The sequence below is a fragment of the Phoca vitulina genome, unplaced genomic scaffold, assembly GCF_004348235.1.
Source record: "Phoca vitulina isolate PV1807 unplaced genomic scaffold, GSC_HSeal_1.0 scaffold15, whole genome shotgun sequence".
Taxonomy (NCBI): Eukaryota; Metazoa; Chordata; class Mammalia; order Carnivora; family Phocidae; genus Phoca; species Phoca vitulina.
The window spans coordinates 17,242,749-17,262,707 of record NW_022589718.1 but is presented as its reverse complement, the minus strand read 5'-3'; the positions used below and the strand labels follow the sequence as shown (position 1 = coordinate 17,262,707).

The following is a 19,959-nucleotide window of genomic DNA, read 5'->3' as shown; positions in this document are numbered from 1 at the left end:
TTTTAAAAACTAAAAACAAACCACTTAGGTCTGTGAGATTTAAGAAAAAATGAAGTTTTTAAAAGAAAACACTACCCTTGGCTTTTTGCACTTTGGATACTCTATTTTGTGGTGAAGAAGGTATATAAAGTAAATTCATCTTCAAGAAAACACCATTGTGGTTGCCTGGGTGGCTCAATTGGTTAAGTGTCTGCCTTTGGCTTGGGTCATGATCCCAGGGTTCTGGGATTGAGCCGCATCAGGCTCCCTGCTCAGCGGAGAGCCTGCTTCTCCCTCTGCCTCTCTCTCTCTCTCTCTCTCTGTTTCTCATGAATAAATAAATAAAATCTTTAAAAAAAAAAAGAAAAAAAAAAAAAGAAAACACCATTGAATTTCTTGAGGTGATAAAAATAGTTTAATTAAATAATTTTTATGTGTTCTAGACAGCCTTTTCTCTGACGCTTTTGTTATCCCATTTTCTTTACAAAGTTGTGAGTGGCATTTGATATATGTACAGAATTTCTATTGCTTTACCAAAAAATCTTATTGCTAGAAAGACCATTTTCTTTGTAATTTGTGTTCGTTTTATTTTAGAGACTTAACTAAGTTCTCATTTCTTTTCTAAGACACATTAATCTCACCTTCATGTCTAAGTAGAATTAGTAGAAATAGAATATTCTGAAAAAGAACTTTGCTTTAATGTGAGATGAAAGGCAATGCATGATCTAAATAGTCACAGCTTTTGTGCGTTTTCACAGAGGAGCTACACAAGGCAAAGTCTCCTACTTGCTAGTCAGGCATAGCCAGGCTTCTGCTCTCTGCTGCTCTCCTCCTACAACCATGTGCTTCCTCTTCTTACGCCCTTCCTTATTCTTCTTTTCAATTGTGGTGGTCCTTAGATTCCCTATATCTTCTTATATTTTTTACTTTGTAATCATAACCTCTGTGAGAACTATAAAATGTACAAAATCCTCAGGCAAAGGAAATTCCCATGACATGCAGTCATCTGTTATAACATATTACACAGCAGTTAATATGTTGTGCAACTCACCTTGAAATAGGAATCTCATTCAGGACTAAAGATTGAGGCTAGTGTCAAGGAAACATGAAATATTAATCTTAATAAAAATGACATTTAACAAACAGGTAATTCTTTTTTTTTCTTTTTCTATGATTTTTTAAAATTTTATTATGTTATGTTAATCACCATACATTACATCATTAGTTTTTGGTGTAGTGTTCCATGATTCATTGTTTGCATATAACACCCAGTGCTCCATGCAGTACGTGCCCTCTTTAATACCCATCACCAGGCTAACCCATCCCCCCACCCCCCTCCCCTCTAGAGCCCTCAGTTTGTTTCTCAGAGTCCAGAGTCTCTCATGGTTTGTCTCCCCCTCCGATTTCCCGCCCTTCTTTATATCATGAAAGAATTTGCTGTTGATCATCTAGTATTATTAGCACTTCTAATGCATTTAGAATTCTGATTTAACATATACAAGGATTTGTATTATATGGAACATAATACTCTTCATAAAAATTAAAATGTTTAATAGTGTATTAATTCAATTTAAGCTATAGCTCTAAAATTAAAACAAATTGGGGAAAAGCCAAAAAAATTTTGGATATTTGCATTTATCAATATGCAGTTCCACATTTTATTTAGGGTAGGATTGGCTCATTGAACACTATAACTTACACTCTTAAGTTCCATATTTTATATAACATATAGGCATCCCTCAGAGATACAGCAGGTCCCATTATAGACCACCACAATAAAGCAAATATTTTGAGAAAGTGAGTCAGATAAATTTTTCAGTTTCCCAGTGCATATAGAAGTTACTTTATACTATACTGTAGTCTGTTAAGTGTGCACTAACATTGTGTCTAAAAGAACAATGTGCATACCTTAATTAAAAATACTTTATTGCTAAAATATGCTAAATATCATCTGAGTTTACTGTGAGTTGTAATCTTTTTGCTAGTGAAGGATCTTACCTCAAAGTTGATGGCTGCTGACTGATCATGATTGTGGTTACTGAAGGCTGGGGTCGTTACTGAAGACTGTGGTGGCAATTTCTTAAAATAAGACAACAGTGAAGTGTTTTGCATCCATTGACTCTTCCTTTTACAAATGATTTCTCTGTAGTGCTATTTGATAGCATTTTACTCACAGTAAAACTTCTTTCAAAATTGAAGTCAGTCCTCACAAATCCTGCTGCTGTTTTATCAACTAAGTTTATATAATATTCTAAATCCTTTGTTGTCATTGCAGTAATCTTCACAGTCTCTTCACCAGGAGTAGATTCCATCTCAAGAAACCACTTTCTTTGCTCATCCATAAGAAGCAACCCCTCATCCGTTCAAGTTTGATCATTGAGATTGCAGCAATTCAGTACCATCTTCAGGCTCCACTTCTCATTCTAGTTCCCTTGCTGTTTCTACCACATCTGCAGTTACTCCCTCCACTGAAGTCATGAACCCCTCAAAGTCATCCATGAGGGTTGAAATCAACTTCTTCCAAGCTCCTGTTCATGTTGATATTTTGACTTCTTCCCATGAATCATGAATGTTCTTAATGGCATCTAGAATGGTGAATCCTTTCTGGGTTTTCAATTTATTTTGTCAAGATCCATCAGAAGAATCACTATCTATGACACCTAGCCTTATGAAATGTATTTCTTAAATAATATGACTTGGAAGTCAAAATTACTTATTTATTCATGGGCTGCAGAATGAATGTTGTGTTAGCAGGCATGAAAACAACACTAATCTGGTTGTACATCTCCATCAGAGCACTTGAATGACGAAGTGCATTGACAATGAGCAGTAATATTTTGAAAATATTTTTTTTGTGAGCAGTAGTTCTCAACGGTGGACTTAAATAGTCACTAAGTCATGTTGTAAACATATATGCTATCTCCAAGCTTTGTTGTTCCATTTATAGAGCATGTGCAGAATAGATTTAACCTAATTCTGTAGGGCTCTAGGATTTTTGGAATTGATAAATGAACATCGGCTTCAACTTAAATTCACCAGCTGCATTAGCCCCTAACAAGAGCATCAGCCTGTCCTTTGAAGCTTTGAAGCCAGGCTTTGACTTCCCTCTAGATATGAAAATCCTAGATGGTGTCTTTTTCCAACAGAAGGCTATTTCACCTACATTGAGAAATCTGTTGCTGAGTGTAGCCACCTTCATGAGTTATCATAATTAGGTCTTCCGGATAACTTGCTACAGCTTCTGCAAAAGCACTTGCTGCTTCACCTTGCACTTTTATGTTTTGGAAATGGCTTTTAAACCTCATGACCCAACCTTGCTAGCTGCCAACTTTTCTTCCGCAGCTTCCTCACCTCTCTTGGCCTCCAGAGAATTGAAGAAAGTTAGGGCCTTCCTCTGGATTAGGCTTTGGCTAAAGGGGATGTTGTGGCTGTTCTATTTTTTTTTTATCCAGACCACTAAGACTTTCTCCATATCAACAATTAGGCTGTTTTGCTTTCTTATCCTTCGTCTGTGTACTGGAGTAGCACTTTTAATTTCCTTCAAGAACAATTTCTTTGCATTCACATCTTGGCTAAATGTTTGCCCAAGAAGAGAAGCCTTCCTCACCAAAATTAGTCATTTCTAGCTTTTGATTTAAAGTGAAACATGCAACTCTTCCTTTCACTTGAATACTTAGTGGCCATTGCAGTGTTTTTCCTTTGTTAAGTTTTTTTTATTTTAGTTCCTGTTAATATAGAGTCTAACATTAGTTTCAGGTGTACAATAAATATAGTAATTTAACAATTCCATACAATACCTGATGCTCATCCCAGCGAGGCCCCAGGGTTTTTAATTGGCCTAATTTTAATATTGTTCTGTCTCAGGTAAAAGGCAGGCCTGAAAAGGAGAGAGAGGGTTACTGAGTGGAACTGTCAAAATGCACATAATTATCAATAAAGCCATCATCTTATATGAGTGTGATTCATGGTGCCCCAAAACAATTATTAGTAACATCAAAGATCACTGATCACAGATAACCATGACAAATATAATAATAATGGAAAAAGTTTGAAATATTGTGAGAATTACTAAAATGTGACACAGAGATACCAAAATGAACAAATGCTATTGGAAAAATGGCACCGATAGACTTTCTTGACTCAGGGTTGCCACAAATGTTCAATTTGTCAATAATGCAGCACCTGTAAAGCACAATACAATGAGATATGCCTGTATTTTATATTACTTGACATGTAATTTTAATACTTCATTGATGTTTCTTTTATTTTGGTATATTCAGCATGATTTCTGTTGTTGTATTGTTTAATTGACATGAACAATAAGAGAAATCTGATGAAACCTAAAGTGAAAAAACAAAACTAAAAAAACTTATTGCCTTGGAGAAAATTATATTTTATAAAAATTAAAATTTTTGTTCTTCAGATAATAAGTTATTCTAAAAATTGTATGCCTCGTACATATCCTTTACTTTTCTTAACTGTACTTCTTGGTTGTAATCTGGCAGAAAATAATGTATTTGCTTTTTCAAAGAATTAACTTAGAAACTAAATTAATATATATATATATTACCAAGGAATACCACCACCTCTTTTCCAAAACTGACTTCTATGTATATCAATATGTTATATAATATTATATAACAGAATAGTTCCGTATAATGTCTTCTTTTTTAGAGATCAAATTTATTTTGAGAACTCATTGAAATACAACTAAAATAAATAACCAACAAAGTTCTAAGTAAAAGTATTAATTAAATAGCTATATCTATATAATTCTCAATAAAATTATCTTTTCTTCCCATAGGTTCTTTCAAATGCACTTACATTTTATTAAAACATGTACCCTGAACACCGATACCCTGTATCTTTAGATAAAGGTACAGATATGCCTTGTGATACATTTGGTCTCTGTCTACCCTAAAGAACAGGTGACATGTGTTCCAAGAGTAGCTGGGATGTGCATAGAATTTTATTTATTTTTTTATTTTTTTATTTTTTTTTAAGATTTTTATTTATTGAGAGAGAGAGAGAATGATAGAGAGCATGAGTAGGGAAGAGGGTCAGAGGGAGAAGCAGACTCCCTGCTGAGCAGGGAGCCCGATGTGGGACTCGATCCCGGGTCTCCAGGATCATGACCTGAGCCGAAGGCAGTCGCTTAACCAACTGAGCCACCCAGGCACCCCCTGCATAGAATTTTAGGTTATAGACACCTGGGAGTAGAGATGAGCGTCTTCTGAGTCTCCGTAAAAAAAAACTACTGTTATAATTGGGCAAATCTGACTGAAAATAATATACATCCTAGAAATATTATAGTTAGTTAAACAGCTCTAAAAAGCAGCACTGATGATGTGATGTGAGGGGCTTTGTGAGATTTTAATCAATTTTAATTTAATTTTAAATATACAGCAATAATTCTTTGAACACTCATTACACATTATTCATAGGTATATTGTGTCTTTTGATTTTAAAAAAATCATCAGTTTTAGTTTTGAATGCTTCTTTTCTTTCTTTTCTTTCCTTCCTTTTTTTTTTTCAGATGACACGAGAACAATATATACTAGCAACACCACAGAACAATCTGCCAAGGGCTGAGAATGCACAGCTTTACCCGGTGGGGATTTATGGATGGCGGAAGAGGTGCTTATACTTCTTTGTCCTTCTGCTGTTGGTGACCATGATAGTTAACTTAGCCATGACAATATGGATATTGAAAGTGATGAATTTCACTGTGGTAAGTACCACCATGACTTTATATCTACTGCTTTTGGTTCAAAGATGATAGAGCGCTGTTATTTTTATTTTTTAATTGAAACTTATTTATCTTAAGCTTTACAAGGTTGTGTCTTGAAATTCCAAAGACTGTCATATATTATTTTAAGACTGCATTCAATATGTATCCATGACAGACATATGATATTACTACCTGTCCTTTAAGTGTGGGAAATTGAGATCATGAGATAGTACGGGATACTGATTCATTAGCAAGTTAGAAAAATTTAACCTATACGTGTGAACTATTGCTTGCTAAACCTGGTAATCTAGAAAACAAGTCTATATTTTTAGAGATGATATTTTATGTTAAAATTAATATTAGATATCACGAGTACCTTTAAAATACTTTACGTAGAGTATCTACCTCCCTCTATATGCTTTCTGTGTAACATACTGCATGATCAAATCTAAACCCTGGAATTTCTCATGGGCCACATGGACCAATGTCTATAATTGTCACCATATGGAGCACTGACATAGTAAATATAAGATACACCAGAAATTAAATCACTCTTTCATGAAAAGTAATAATTTAATAGCAAAATAATTATATAGCCCATTGATGAATTTTGCTTTAATTTATTGAATGTGTACAATAAAGCTATGAGCCTGACTTACCTGGGAAAAATTAGCTGCATCAGCAAGGTTTAGTTTAGCTCACTTCATATTTTCTGGCTAAATTCTTAAATTTCTCTCCTCTGCCTTTAAAGCTTTCTGCCTTTGCTTAAACACCTCAGATATCTTCACATTCAAGCAGGTACCTTACACTTGCTGACCATACTGCTATTATTCTTTAGAACTCTGCATCCTCAGGGGCAAGTGTAAAGCTGGCTGTTTAACTTCACCGATCTTTGTATATTGGGCTGCTTTTTTTTTTTTTTTTTTTTTTTTAACTCTGCTGTGTATTGATTTAGCAAGGGTAGTTTCTTTCTGAATTCACTAGCATGTAATTCTAACTTGGAACAGAATCTCAAAAGGAAAATGAGCCCAGCATCTGTCCATTGTGTAGTGCACTTTGGTTGTGTGCAGAAGAACCCTGGGAGAGCAGGTGGCCTATCTTCCTGAGAGGAAAAACTATAACTGTGCAAATCATGATAGGAGAGCATATGCTCATGGAGAAAAATGAGCTGAGCAAGGGCTCCATTTCTCTGATACAGTGCAAATTTTGAAGGGTATTCATCAAAAAAGAAATGAAAGGCAAAGAAAAGTTGAGCAGAACTCAGTATGTTCCAGGATTAGAGAAAATAACTATATCCTTAGCGATGGATATGTGTTCAGGGTCACTGATCAAAGTTTGTGAGCCTGTGTGTGGGTGGCTAGAGGTGGAGTTGGGTGCTACTAGGTAAATTATTGCTTTAAGAGACACCCTAGTAATACATCTGAACCATTCTTTTGTCCTAAGAGTTGGCTCAGTTCCCCTCCCCCACCTTCATTGAGAATATTTCGGCACAGATTACATTAATGTTACTCCTGGTCTTTTAGTTCTGAGCTCTGTTCCTACCTTCCCTTACTAATGTCTGGGCTTCATTGATGATTCATTTACCACATATTAGGGGCTGAAGATTCTTTTATATGTTTTTGAATATCAGCCAAATGAGCAGTTGCTGACAGCAACTTTTTCAACCTCATTTTTCTTAACAAAACAAACAAAAATCACTGTGAAAGAGATAAAGAGTATAATTTTCTCCAAGATTTGAAATTTCAAGCATTTGATTACCTCTACCAAAGAGCTTCTTTCTAAAGCTCATGAAAGTTGTGATCAACTCTCTCACTTCAGGAGCCTTGATTCTATCCAGTGACCAGGCCATGGAAATTTTCAGATTCAAGCCCTGTAAGTTTCTCAAGCATATTTAAATTAATTAAGAAGATAAACTTAAATGCATAATTACATGCCTGCATGCATTGGGCTCCCAATACCTTGCCTCATGCTGAGGTCAAGGCTGCATAAGCCAATTCAAGGGAAATAATTGAAACCTTTGTCCTCAGGATCCATGCAGGCCTCAGGGTTTCTGTCACCTATGGAGTTATCCAATTTGAACCTCAGCTGGCCAAAATGTAAATGTCAACATATTCCTGGGGATAATGAAAAGGAGTTTATTTCCATAGGAGTTTTGGTGTTTATTTCTTTAATTTTGAGCATATCTTTCTTTCTTTTTTTTAATCACATTGTTACTTTTTAATAATCAAAAAATAGAAGGTTATTCTTTAGCCATGTAAGCTATTTTTGTATGTAAGTGAAATAAATGGAAAGATGAAGTAATTATTGTGTCAAGATAATCTTTGTAAGGTTGTATACTCTCCATTTCAATGCAGTAATTCATAATTGTTCAGAGAAATTCTGAATTAAATAGTTGCTGAGTTTAGCAGTTCTGAATACTACACACCAGATTAAGTTGTATGAATTTGAAAAGTGTGAAATAATTTGTAATCCTCTTACATTAGAGCAGTAATGAAATCAATTTTATGTTTTCACTGGTGCATTCTGATTGCATCTATCCCTACAGTGAATACCAGAAACCATTCGCCATACTATCATAAGAAGTAGTAAATGATGTATAAATTGTTTGGGGAGTATTATTGATTTATACAAAATGTATTTCTCTTTCATTATAACTGTTTCCATCCAGTCCATGGAAATATGAGGCTGTTAACATCTTTTATTTCAGCAAACTGGGAACATTACTGTTACCAAATTTTTTGTTTTTAGCACAGCAAGGGTAGCTGCCAACCTGTTTTATGATGCTTCTTGAAGTCCATCATTATGACTAGTATTATACATGATCTGTGTGGTTGATATGACCTTATTCTGCTTTTTATTTTGTGGAAAATAAAATCACACAGCTATTGGATACTCAGGTGCAGAGAATCAAGAAAAAGGAAATTAGTTTATACTATAGGGTGAAAGGCTTAGGACCGATATACACCACAATTTCCTGTCTATGGGAGTTAATAAGTGTAGGAATGGATTGAAGAAAGAGGTTGCAAAACTCCATTCTCTCAAGATCAGTATAACCAATTACGTGTTTTTGTTGTTGTTGGTGGTGTTTTTGTTGTTGGTGGTGGTTGTTGTTGGTTGGCATAATAGCTATGTGGTTCAATATAAATGGACTAGTCTAGCAGATCTGTTGAATCTAGGCATTCTGCTAAGGCGATATTCTTTTCTTGGGCCAAGTATTCGTCCTAAGTAAGTTCTATATTTGAAAATTGAAAATTAATATAATAATAAAGTATTCATTTTAATCACAAGAGTACCAAGTAAGTATTGGTAGCATCGACTGCAACTTCATTTGATTAGCTATGTTAACTAGCCAACAAAAGAAGGATGGAAAAATAAATGCCATTTATTAAGCAAAGAGGGAGAGGAAAGTCATGAATGTTGAGACTGAGAAGTCATGAATATCTAGATATGGGTAAAAATTGAAATAATCAGTTGAACAAATTGGAAAACAAAAGTCTTAGAGACTTATATGATCAGTGGGATGAAGGATGGCTGAAAGGAGATCCCACGAGAAGTGGATTGAATATGATAGTCTTTTAGGAATAAAAAGGAACTGGAAATTTTTAGTTCAGCCATCCACATACTGTTAGAGGTCACTATAAGATAGTCTTTCCATTTATTCACTCAGCATCTGCTGGAACCCTCTTTTGGATAAGCAAACCATCCCATTAAATCACTGGATAGTTGTATTGCTGTTTAACATCTTGCTATTTTGTTGCAGTCTCTCTGTATATAACTCCAATCATGGGATGCTAGTTGCATTCTTTCAAACTGACATGAATTTATTATTTTATCAAGACTACAGTTTGTTCTGGGCGCCTGGGTGGCTCAGTCGTTAAGCGTCTGCCTTCAGCTCAGGTCATGATCCCAGGATCATGGGATCGAGTCCCACATTGGGCTCCCTGGTCGGCAGGAAGCCTGCTTCTCCCTCTCCCACTCCCTCTGCTTGTGTTCCTGCTCTCGCTATCTCTCTCTCTGTCAAATAAATAAAATCTTTAATAAAAAAAAAAAGACTACAGTTTGTTCTAATACATGCACACACATATATACATACATACACAAATACACACGTGTATATATACATATATAAATATGCATACAGTATACACAGACATACACTTATACACATTTTCACATCAAGGATATATATTTTATATAGATAAATATTCCATATTTCTGTTATTCTTATGCAGCCACTTTCCTTCTTTAGCTACCATTCACCTTCATTTCAAATATTATCTGTATTATATTATTATCATTATATGTTTCCTAGACTATCAACCTTTTTAAGATATGTTTCTGCTTATTGCTTTTGGCCAGAGAGTCATTGATATATCTTTTTCATATTTTTTTCTTTTAGTGTACCTTTCTAAAGTTAAGAGAGAGTACATGTATCACTGTATTCAGTTTTCTGTTTTCTAATGTTTTTTTTTGTAAGATTTTATTTATTCATTTGAGACACAGATACAGAGAGAGAGAGCATGAGCAGGGGGAGAGGGAGAAGTAGGCTCCCCGCTGAGCCAGGAGCCCTGTGTGGGGCTCGATCCCAGGACCCTGGGATCATGACCTGAGCCGAAGGCAGATGTTTAACCATCTGAGCCACCCAAGCACCCCTGCCTGTTTTCTAATGTTTTTAATGCTACAAATTTTGAAAGATAATTTTGGGGGAATATGAAATAATATATTTGCTAAGTCTTCAATCTCATGCTCTAATACCTTGATAAATGATGTATCACATACTCCCATCTCACTCGTATGATTATTCTTTTTCTTTATCTTCATCATTAACCCAGTGGCATATTATCCATAGCTATTATTGATTTACCTAAGATGGCTAAAGTACATTTGCAGTATGCTGTTATTTGTCAGTGTGCCCATCACCAAACTTGTTACTCCACAATTTTCTTCATTTCCTCCTTAAAGGGACCATTAGGTCGGAATAAACTTTTCCATCTCTATATATCTAGCCAGTTCTTGTATTTATCAAAGCTGTGTCCCCATAGCAAATGCATTTTATTTGTTTTTCAAATCTATGGACATATACAGGATATAAGGGAAGCTTAAATACGAAAAAGACATGTTTTGTTGATGTCTCATTACTTTTTTCTTCTCAGCATGTTCATCACAGATTGTTTCTCTTTATATGACTCTGTTTATTGTCTGGTTTTCTTCCCCACAGATAGAATATAAGCTCCACAGGGCTCAGAGTTTTTGACTCTTTTTCCACTGCTGTATCCCCAAGGCAGAGGACAGTGCCCGACAGATAATTAGCTCTTAATATGTATTTGTGAAATAAATATCCATCTTTAATGTATCTTCATTGAAAGCTAGTTAAACTCTTCATTTCCCCATGATTTGTGCCTTTCCAAAGGCCTGCCTTGAGCTGGGAAGAATTGATAAAAAGACTACCCATTATCCTCTCTCTCTGGTTTTAAGGTATTTAAGGTTTCCTAAGCACGTGATAGGTTTCCATGGACTGTGCAGTGGTATTTATTAACTTCTACATTGAAAAAGTAGTTTTGTGTTCCGCACACCAAGTTTAATAATTCCTAGCAGCCCCTGCATTTAAGCCCTAACACATTTTAGGGAAGAAGGCCCAATCTTGATGACCCATATCAGTAGTACAGAGAATTGCCATTATTGACACTTTAGTTTATTATGAAATATTTTATCCTACAAAAGGATATACATATATATTTGAATCAATAATAATAATAGCAATAACAATAATAAACAATAAAATGAGCACCTGTTTCATCATCACGCAGCTGGAAAAATAAATTCCTATCTAGAAAGAATTATAATCCTAAATATTTTTCCTGCTTTTATTTAGTTTCATGTGTATATATGTGTGTATAAACCTCAAACAGTATAGTGTTTTAGCTCAACAATATGTTTGCGAGATTTATCTCTGTTAATGTATGTAACTGCAATGTATTTACTGCTGTAAATTTCACTGAATGAACACACCTTATTTATTTAATTTATAAATCCTCCTTTTGAGTTGTTTTCAGTGTTTTTGGTTGTCATTTAATTTGCTCTCACAGTGATCCTGTGAACATTCTTGTATATATTGATAATTGTAGTTGCTCATGTACAAGAATTTCTTTAGGTTTTAGAGTCTAGAGTGTATGTCTATGAATCTTGACTTTTAATATAATTTTTCCCCAAAGTGATTGAGTCATTATATATTGCCTCTAGCAACATGTAAGGGTTTCTTTTGTTCACCTTACCTCTTAATAGAGAATTGCCAGCTAAACTAAATTGCTACTTTTTAAGCCACAAATCTGATACCCAGCTATCTGATGAAGATCCTTTTTATCTATTGGTTTGTTTAGGTGTCCCTTTCTGACAGATTTATTCCTCTATCTATTTTCATTCATATATCTTATCTCTGTGATAGTACATACTATGTTGGATTAGATATATAATTATGGTTCATCTAGGTATAGATTCTTCTCTTCCACCAGTTTTCCCCCTGTCCTGATATAGGCAGGCTGGGTCCAAGAAGCCAGGGGAGGGTCCCACAGGGCCAGCCAAGAGGGTCCTTGGCTTCACACAGAATAGAAATCAAATGTGAGCTGAAGAATGTGAAAACAGTTTATTAAATAGCATGAGTGACAGGTAGAAAATAATCCGGGAGACTGAAGAAGGAGAGAAGAATGAGTCTCTGTCACTGCTTGGGGCTGGGAGTTTATATTAAGAATGGGTCTAGTAGGGTACCACTTCCTCTAGAAATGCACCGTAGGTTCCAACCAAACACAAGTGTCAGGTGAATAGGTGTTATTCCATAAATTACCAAAGGTAGGGGTATTGATGCCAGCATCAGACAAGGTTTGTTTGAAGCTAATGTCCTGGAACAGGTTTGGGATATGGCTCTTCTTAGGTGTTCTCAGGTGTTTGGGGCCTAGGACAAAACTCAGAGAATAATTAACTTTTTTTGCTTCCCCCTTCATTTGGGAACATAGCTTCTTTGGTTTATTCAGAGGCAAAATATGGAACATGAGTAAATGGGGTTTAGCAGAAAAACAGCGGAGATGGAACCTTTCCAAAATGGAGTCCCTTCAGCTTACCTACTTCAGTCCCATTAATGTGGGAATTCCTCAAGGAGCAGAGCTGGTTTTATTGTTTTATTTGTCTTGGTAGCATGGCCAGGAACATACTAGGTAGTGATACATTATTTTTGGTTGACTTTTTGTAATTTTAAAAAGTCTAGATTCACTTTGAGTATTTAATGTCTTAATGTGTCCACTTGTTCTCTCTGTAAAACTGCTTCAGATTCCAGTTGGTTTCTGTTTTTATGTTGCAGTCTTTTCTTTAGCTGACATCTCACCCTCCCCCATTAAGAGAGTGGCATTTCTCAAGTCCTTTCACATCTTTCAGCCTCTAGTGACCAGCTTCCCCTGACAGGAAGACAAGCAGAGCACACTTTCTCCCAGAATCCCAAAGCTCTAAGTAAGATGGTTTTTCAATGAAAGTAGAGTCCTTTGAAGCTCCAGTTACTAGGTCTGACTGACTCCCTCAGTAATGACAACAGTAAAATCCTGGTCTTTTCTTTTTTGTGGAAAAAAGAACACTTAGATTTTATGTAAAAATATTCTTGTTCTGTACTATCCTACTTCATCTTTTGAGACAAGATCTATTGGTAATTAAGAGGTGCCATAAGCTGCCAATTACTTGTAATGACTACCAAATCCCGGAACTTTTGCTCCATCACTTGTTTACCATCCCTGATCAGACCTGAGACACAATCACTGTGTGTTTCCTGACTTCCAGCCTCTTTTGGGAGGGCACCTGCTGCTGAGGGGCTTCAGCCTGCTCACCATAGTCACACATGACTTCCCCAAATGCCTCTTCATTTAACAGTTGAAGTCAATGGAATATTAAGATTTTCTAGAGACATTTGTCGATTCAATTTGGTGTCATGTCTAGGGGGTATTTTTGAATTTCTGTATTTGCTTTGATTAAAAAAAAAGGTCATAAGCAAAGCAAACAAAATAAACGTCCGCTAATTTTAATCTAAACTCCAGTTACTGAAAGAAAGAGGAAAGGGATCAATAACAGCAGGAAGTAGAAGGGAATATTTTTTTTTCAAGTGGACCACAAGGGCAGAAGTAGGGATGTGAGTTTTGTCATTTGCATTTCTCACAGAATTGTTATAAAACATGGGTTCAAAATCAGATGCTTAAAAAATTAATTTAAAAAGCTGAACCTAATGCTCCTTCTAGTAAACATTCATTCTTCTCAAAACCCACATACAATTTTTTAAATTTTATTATGTTATGTTAATCACCATACATTACATCATTAGTTTTTGATGTAGTGTTCCATGATTCATTGTTTGCGTATAACACCCAGTCTCCATGCAGTACGTGCCCTCTTTAATACCCATCACCAGGCTAACCCATCCCCCCACCCCCCTCCCCTCTAGAACCCTCAGTTTGCTTCTCAGAGTCCATAGTCTCTCACATACAATTTTTATATGCAACAATGTAAGACCATAAAATGAATTGTTTCTTATTCATAAGTGTTATATTACTAGGGGGGAAAAAAAAACAAAACTTGAGTCTTTACTATCTGCTAGTGAGGTATTTTCCCACAAAAAAATTGGTGTTAATGGCAAAATCTCCTTAGACTGCTGGTACTGCTAAGAGACCACTCATCATCCATCAAGCAGTGGTTAAAAGAATGAACTTTGGGTCCAGATTCTGCTTTTGGCACTTATTAGCTATGTCACCTTTGGCAAGTTATTTAAACTGTGACTTAGTTTCTTACTCTGTTAAATGGATACAACATTATTTTTTTTTCCATTAGATTATTGTAGACATCAAAACAATTAAAATAATGACAGTTCTTCAGAAATGCCTGGCATATCCTAACAGCTCTCCCAGGGTTTGCTATCATTACCCTTATTCATTTTCTGTTGCTCCAACTTCACAGTTATTCCAGACATCATGTGAATTAACTTGATTCTATTAAACTTAAGTCTAAAATTGTCAGGGGTGCCTGGGTGGCTCAATCGGTTAAGTATCCACCTCTTGACCGGCTCAGGTCGTGATCTCAGTGTCATGAGATGGAGCCCCACGTCAGGCTCTGCACTTAGCGCTAAGTTTGATCATCCCTCTCACTCTTCTCCCCCCTCCCCCGACTGTTCACACTCTCTTAAATAAATAAATAAATAAAAAATAAATAAATAAATAAATAAATAAAATCTTTAAAAATTTTTATAAAAAATTAAAAAGTAAAATTGTCCTAGAAAGATAAAAGGATCTTGAATCCATGTGTATTAATAAATAAATAGTAAATAAATGACAGTGTTTATAATCTTATTCATGCTAATGATATGCATAAAGGCTAAGAGCAGAGCTTTTGAGCAACACTGGTTCACATTCTGGCTCCATCACTGCTGCTTGGCAGGATGATCTTGTGTGAGCCTCTTAGCCTTCTAACTCCAGTATTTCCATCCGTAAAATGGTCAGTGGTGCTGACCCATGGAGATGTTAAAAGTATTAAGTGAGTGAACTCCTATAAAAGCAGTTAAAACGTAAGCACTCAATTGGAGTCGGCTGTATACGACAAACACTATTTCCCTGCATCATTAGATGTTAAAAATTAAAGTTATTTGACACATTTTATCAAAGAAAATGTCTTATTTCCTTAGGATGATCAAAGGATAATAAAGATTTCTTTTGAAATTATAATTTAATGCTGAAATATAGAAAAGTATATTTAAAACTTCTAAGAGGAACCGTTAAGCTCAATCATCATAACTATTTTGATGACCTCAAACTGTTCCTTTTTTGTTTGTTTGTTTTAAACCTGCATTACCTGAAAGTGACTCTACTGGCCTGTCTGAAAGAGAGCTCATTTAGCAGAGAGAACTGATCTCCTTTTTGAACAATTTGGAAAAATTACAATTAACACCAACTGGATGATAGAGAGGGATGTCTGTTCTTAATCCTAAATATCCTGAGTTTCTTTAATGTTCAGAGTTTTAAGTTATTATCTGATTGAGGTATTGTATTCTGAATTATTTTTATAACATCCCGAATTATAATCTTAGGGTATAACCTTTACATATGAGGATGAAGTTTAAGATGCCAGGGAGCCCATATTTATTTAATATGTAGTTTGTATCAACAAGATTATGTGCTATATAGACCAGTCCTTAATGAATTTCACAACACTGCAAAGTAAATATTATCCCCTTTGGCAGTGAAAGACACAGAGGCTTAGGGAAATTAAATAAACTTCCCAAGGTCACATTGATGAGCAAGGTTAGAAGCATGGGCTATACAATTTTAAACTCCACGTTCTTTTCACTACTTTTCATTGCATTAATGTTATCAAAATTAAAATTAAATTAGTTCAGTATTCTTCATTAAATGATTTACTTCCCTGTCTACCTCAGTGCATTCATACAACACTATTAAATATATAACTATGACATCACTGATTTTTAATTACATTTTGAATTTGCTGGACAAAAGATACCTCAGTTCTCTCAGCTATTATTAGTTTAATGGGGAAACATACCTAATCTTTCATAGTCCATAATTAGAACAGTGAAAACTCCTCTGTAAGTTCTGAACATGACTGCACTTTTGATTTTGGCAGAGTGAGCAATAGGTTTAATTTCTGGATAGAGCAATGGTGCTTATTAATGGTATCTTTATAAAAGAGACAATGGTTTTCATAAAGGCATTTTTATGCCTGTGTTCCAGTCTTTGCTCTGGTTAAACTATATTTTGCTGAGGAGTTAAGTAATTGGCCATGAAGAGACCACTCTGAAGGTGATTTAGGATCATAGCTCTTGTCCACCTTCTGGGATGCCATTGCCATTTTCCCAGTTAATTCCTCCGTGCATGAATCGTGGTGCCAAGATGGGGCACTACCTTCTGTGGCACTGTGGTCACCCTGAGGGGAGGTGCCATCAGTGGGAGCCTGCCTGCTGCAGAACCATCCGGCCCGCACCGCCCTTCAGTGTGGTGTGTGGATTTATTACAGAATTGATGAGAGTGAATGATATAGTTAATGTTGCAAGACTGTTTCCATTATAACCCTCTGTTTGTACCTCCTCATAATTTTCTGACAAATTGTTCCTCTCAGATGGAATCTTTCATGCTTAGTCTTAGCCCAGCAGTACATTTTCTTTCCCTGACTTTATAAAGAAAAATTTAGTCATTTTATCCAAGTTCAAACAAGTACCAAGTAGTAGTTCTTTTTACTGAAATAAACTACAAAAACAGTGACATAAGATAAATCATAAATCATAGCTATCACATGCAAAATGAAGTACGTTAGAATACTAGATATTTTATAGGGGAAAACAAAGAATTAAGAAAATTAGTTATTGAGGGGCGCCTGGGTGGCTCAGTACGTTAAGCGTCTGCCTTCGGCTCAGGTCATGATCCCAGAGTCCTGGGATCGAGCCCCACATTGGGCTCCCTGCTCAGCGGGGAGTCTGCTTCTCCCTCTCCCTCTGCCTGCCGCTCTGCCTGCTTGTGCTCTCTATCTCTCTGTCAAATAAATAAATAAATTCTTAAAAAAAAGAAAATTAGTTATTGAATAAAAAGTTAGGAAAGTATAGGCTTGTTAGTTTATATGTTTAATAAATTATATATTATAGAGAGCTGGAAAGGACTTTAGTTCAGTGCCCTAATTGTACATAGCGAAAATGGAAGTCCAGAAAGATAAAATCACTCACCCATTTGGGTGATTGAATAGGCAGAACACAAAATATGTTGGATCAAATTGAACTTAAGGTAATATGTTTCATATGTGTACTTCTTCTCACATAAAATAGCATATAGTTTGTCTTATGTAATTTGACTATTTTAGTGGGAAATTTGGGGATGATTTTAAGTAAAAATGAAGTAAGTAATTATCTTAAGGGGTAATGTTTTACTACTTTGTAAAAAAAATAAACATTTGCTTTTCAAAAGCATACTTGAAATGTCATGTTTGTTGTTTCCAAACAAAGAAAATATTATTTTCATAAAAGTAATCTTATTGGGTAAGAATTCATATGGGTTTATTAATTTAAATAATATCACCGTAGATCTTCTATTTGCTACTTTGTAAACTTATCCCCAAACCAAATATATATTAATACTACGTAATAGATTAATAGTACTAATATAATACACTTAGTTTGCTAAATAAATAGTTTAATATTTAGTTTTAAATACTTGTGGAAATTCAGCATTAAAGTGCCCTTGCTAATAATTGGAAGCTATTTATATCAAGTGATGACTATCAGCTTGGTAGCCAATTGTGTTCTTCCCGAAGTGTGAGTGATGGTCCATAAAATATCTCCAGATCTGTTCAACTGTACTTCAATGTGTCTTATAAATTCTGTAACTGAATGTCATTAGAAAGTAAAATGCCTGTTTTCTTGCAATTCACATATTTTTGCATCCACAATTTTTGTATATTTCTTGGTTTTAGAGATTTGAAATACCACTTTGTTACCACTGATATCCCCTTTATTCCTTTGTGACCTAGGGCTTGAGTTAAATTAAACTGCAGGAGCACTGTGCATTTGTTAAAAGTTTCATATAAACTGACCAAGTTTATCTCATGATGCCAGTTTTAGGGAGGGAAGTATAAAAGTTAAATACAGATTTTACCCACATACACATGTATGTGTGTGTGCATTACCAAAAGAAGTATTTATTTTTGGTGTCCATTAGTCTCCAAAATATGAATTGTCTCCAAAATATAAAAAGCAATACAAACTGCTTAAACTGTTTAAAATATCTCCACTATATATTCACTATATAGTGTATATCTCCACTATAATATGCGTTTTGCACTAGCTCATGATAAATTACAATTTTATAAATTGAATTCTTTTTTTCAATTCACCTAGTTTACTTTTTTTCCTAATACGCTGCATCTCTGATTGATGACTTAAAAGCAATATTAACTTTATAGTTCTCTAGAAGCTCTAGTTAGTACCTTGAAAATAGAATAAAATAAAATATTCAGATTTCTAGAAGAGCTCTTATAAATTTATTTAAAATATGTGAATACCTAAGTACTCAAAGAAAATAGAAATTGGTATTAGTAAAGAAGGAAAAGGGAAAAATATTCATGCAGCAGTAAGGTGTTGTATATGACATTACATAATATAACATTCCTACGAGATACATATTATTTTATCTCTATTTTTAAAGAGAAAATGCTGTCCAATTTCAGGTAATTAAAAAGTGACTGCGTTGATATTTGAGTATTTGTTTATTTAACACAGCAGGTCAAATGTGTTCCACCCACTCAGGAATCATTTGGCTCTTGATATTATTTACAAGCCATTCTAGCCAAAAGAACATTTTTCTATGTAGGCAGTATTCTATTTGACAATAATTTAATAAGTTCATAAGTCCTCATACATTTTATAGGGCCATGAAATTGAATATTTTCTACTTAATTTTGGAATGGGATAAGGTTATTAGTTTAATGTCTGTTAACTTACCTTCTGTTGCTATATTTTTTCTTTTGATTCATTATATTCGTAGTATATTAATTATAACAAAACTACAGAAAAATGGTACTTTCTATATTTTTTTTCTGTTACCTGTACAAATAACAAGTGGTCCCTTACATGAGAGCTGTTTTCTTCTAAGAAATTATAGGCATGCTCAATTTTTATACATTTTTGGCATTTTAAAGAGGTACAATGTTGGGCGCCTGGGTGGCTCCGTCGTTAAGCGTCTGCCTTCAGCTCAGGTTATGATCCCAGAGTCGTGGGATCGAGTCCCACATCGGGCTCCCTCCTCGAGGGGAAGCCTGCTTCTCCCTCTCCCACTCCCGCTGCTTGTGTTCCTGCTCTCGCTATCTCTGTCTCTGTCAAGTAAATAAATAAAATCTTAAAAAAAAAAAAAAAAAAGAGGTACAATGTTATCAGTGATCTATTGCCACAAGAATAGCATGTAACAGTAGCTTAAACAGTAGCTTAAAATAATAAACAGTAGCTTAAAATAATAAACATTTGTTTCACTCAGAAATCTGAGGATTGAACAGACAGTTCCATCATTTGATGTTGGCCGGGCTTCTTTATAGATATGTAGCAAGCTGTCTGGTCATCTTGTAGCTGCTGGGTTAGGATGCCTCATTTCTGTATTTGACAGTCATTTCACTATTGGCTGGGCAATTGGATCACATGTCTTTCTTTCATCCTCTAGTACATTAGCCATTTTTAAACAGGT

At 35.0% G+C, this 19,959-nt stretch overlaps 1 protein-coding gene across 3 annotated transcripts in view; it reads left to right on the top strand.

The window, feature by feature from the left end:
• Positions 1 to 19,959, top strand: part of SGCZ (sarcoglycan zeta) — a 1,037,264-nt gene that overhangs the window by 583,533 nt on the left and 433,772 nt on the right. For all 3 annotated transcript variants that reach the window (XM_032413510.1, XM_032413511.1, XM_032413512.1), the window contains exon 2: positions 5,516 to 5,710. In XM_032413510.1, the coding sequence (XP_032269401.1) occupies positions 5,516 to 5,710 (195 nt within the window). The remainder of the gene's footprint in view (positions 1 to 5,515; positions 5,711 to 19,959) is intronic.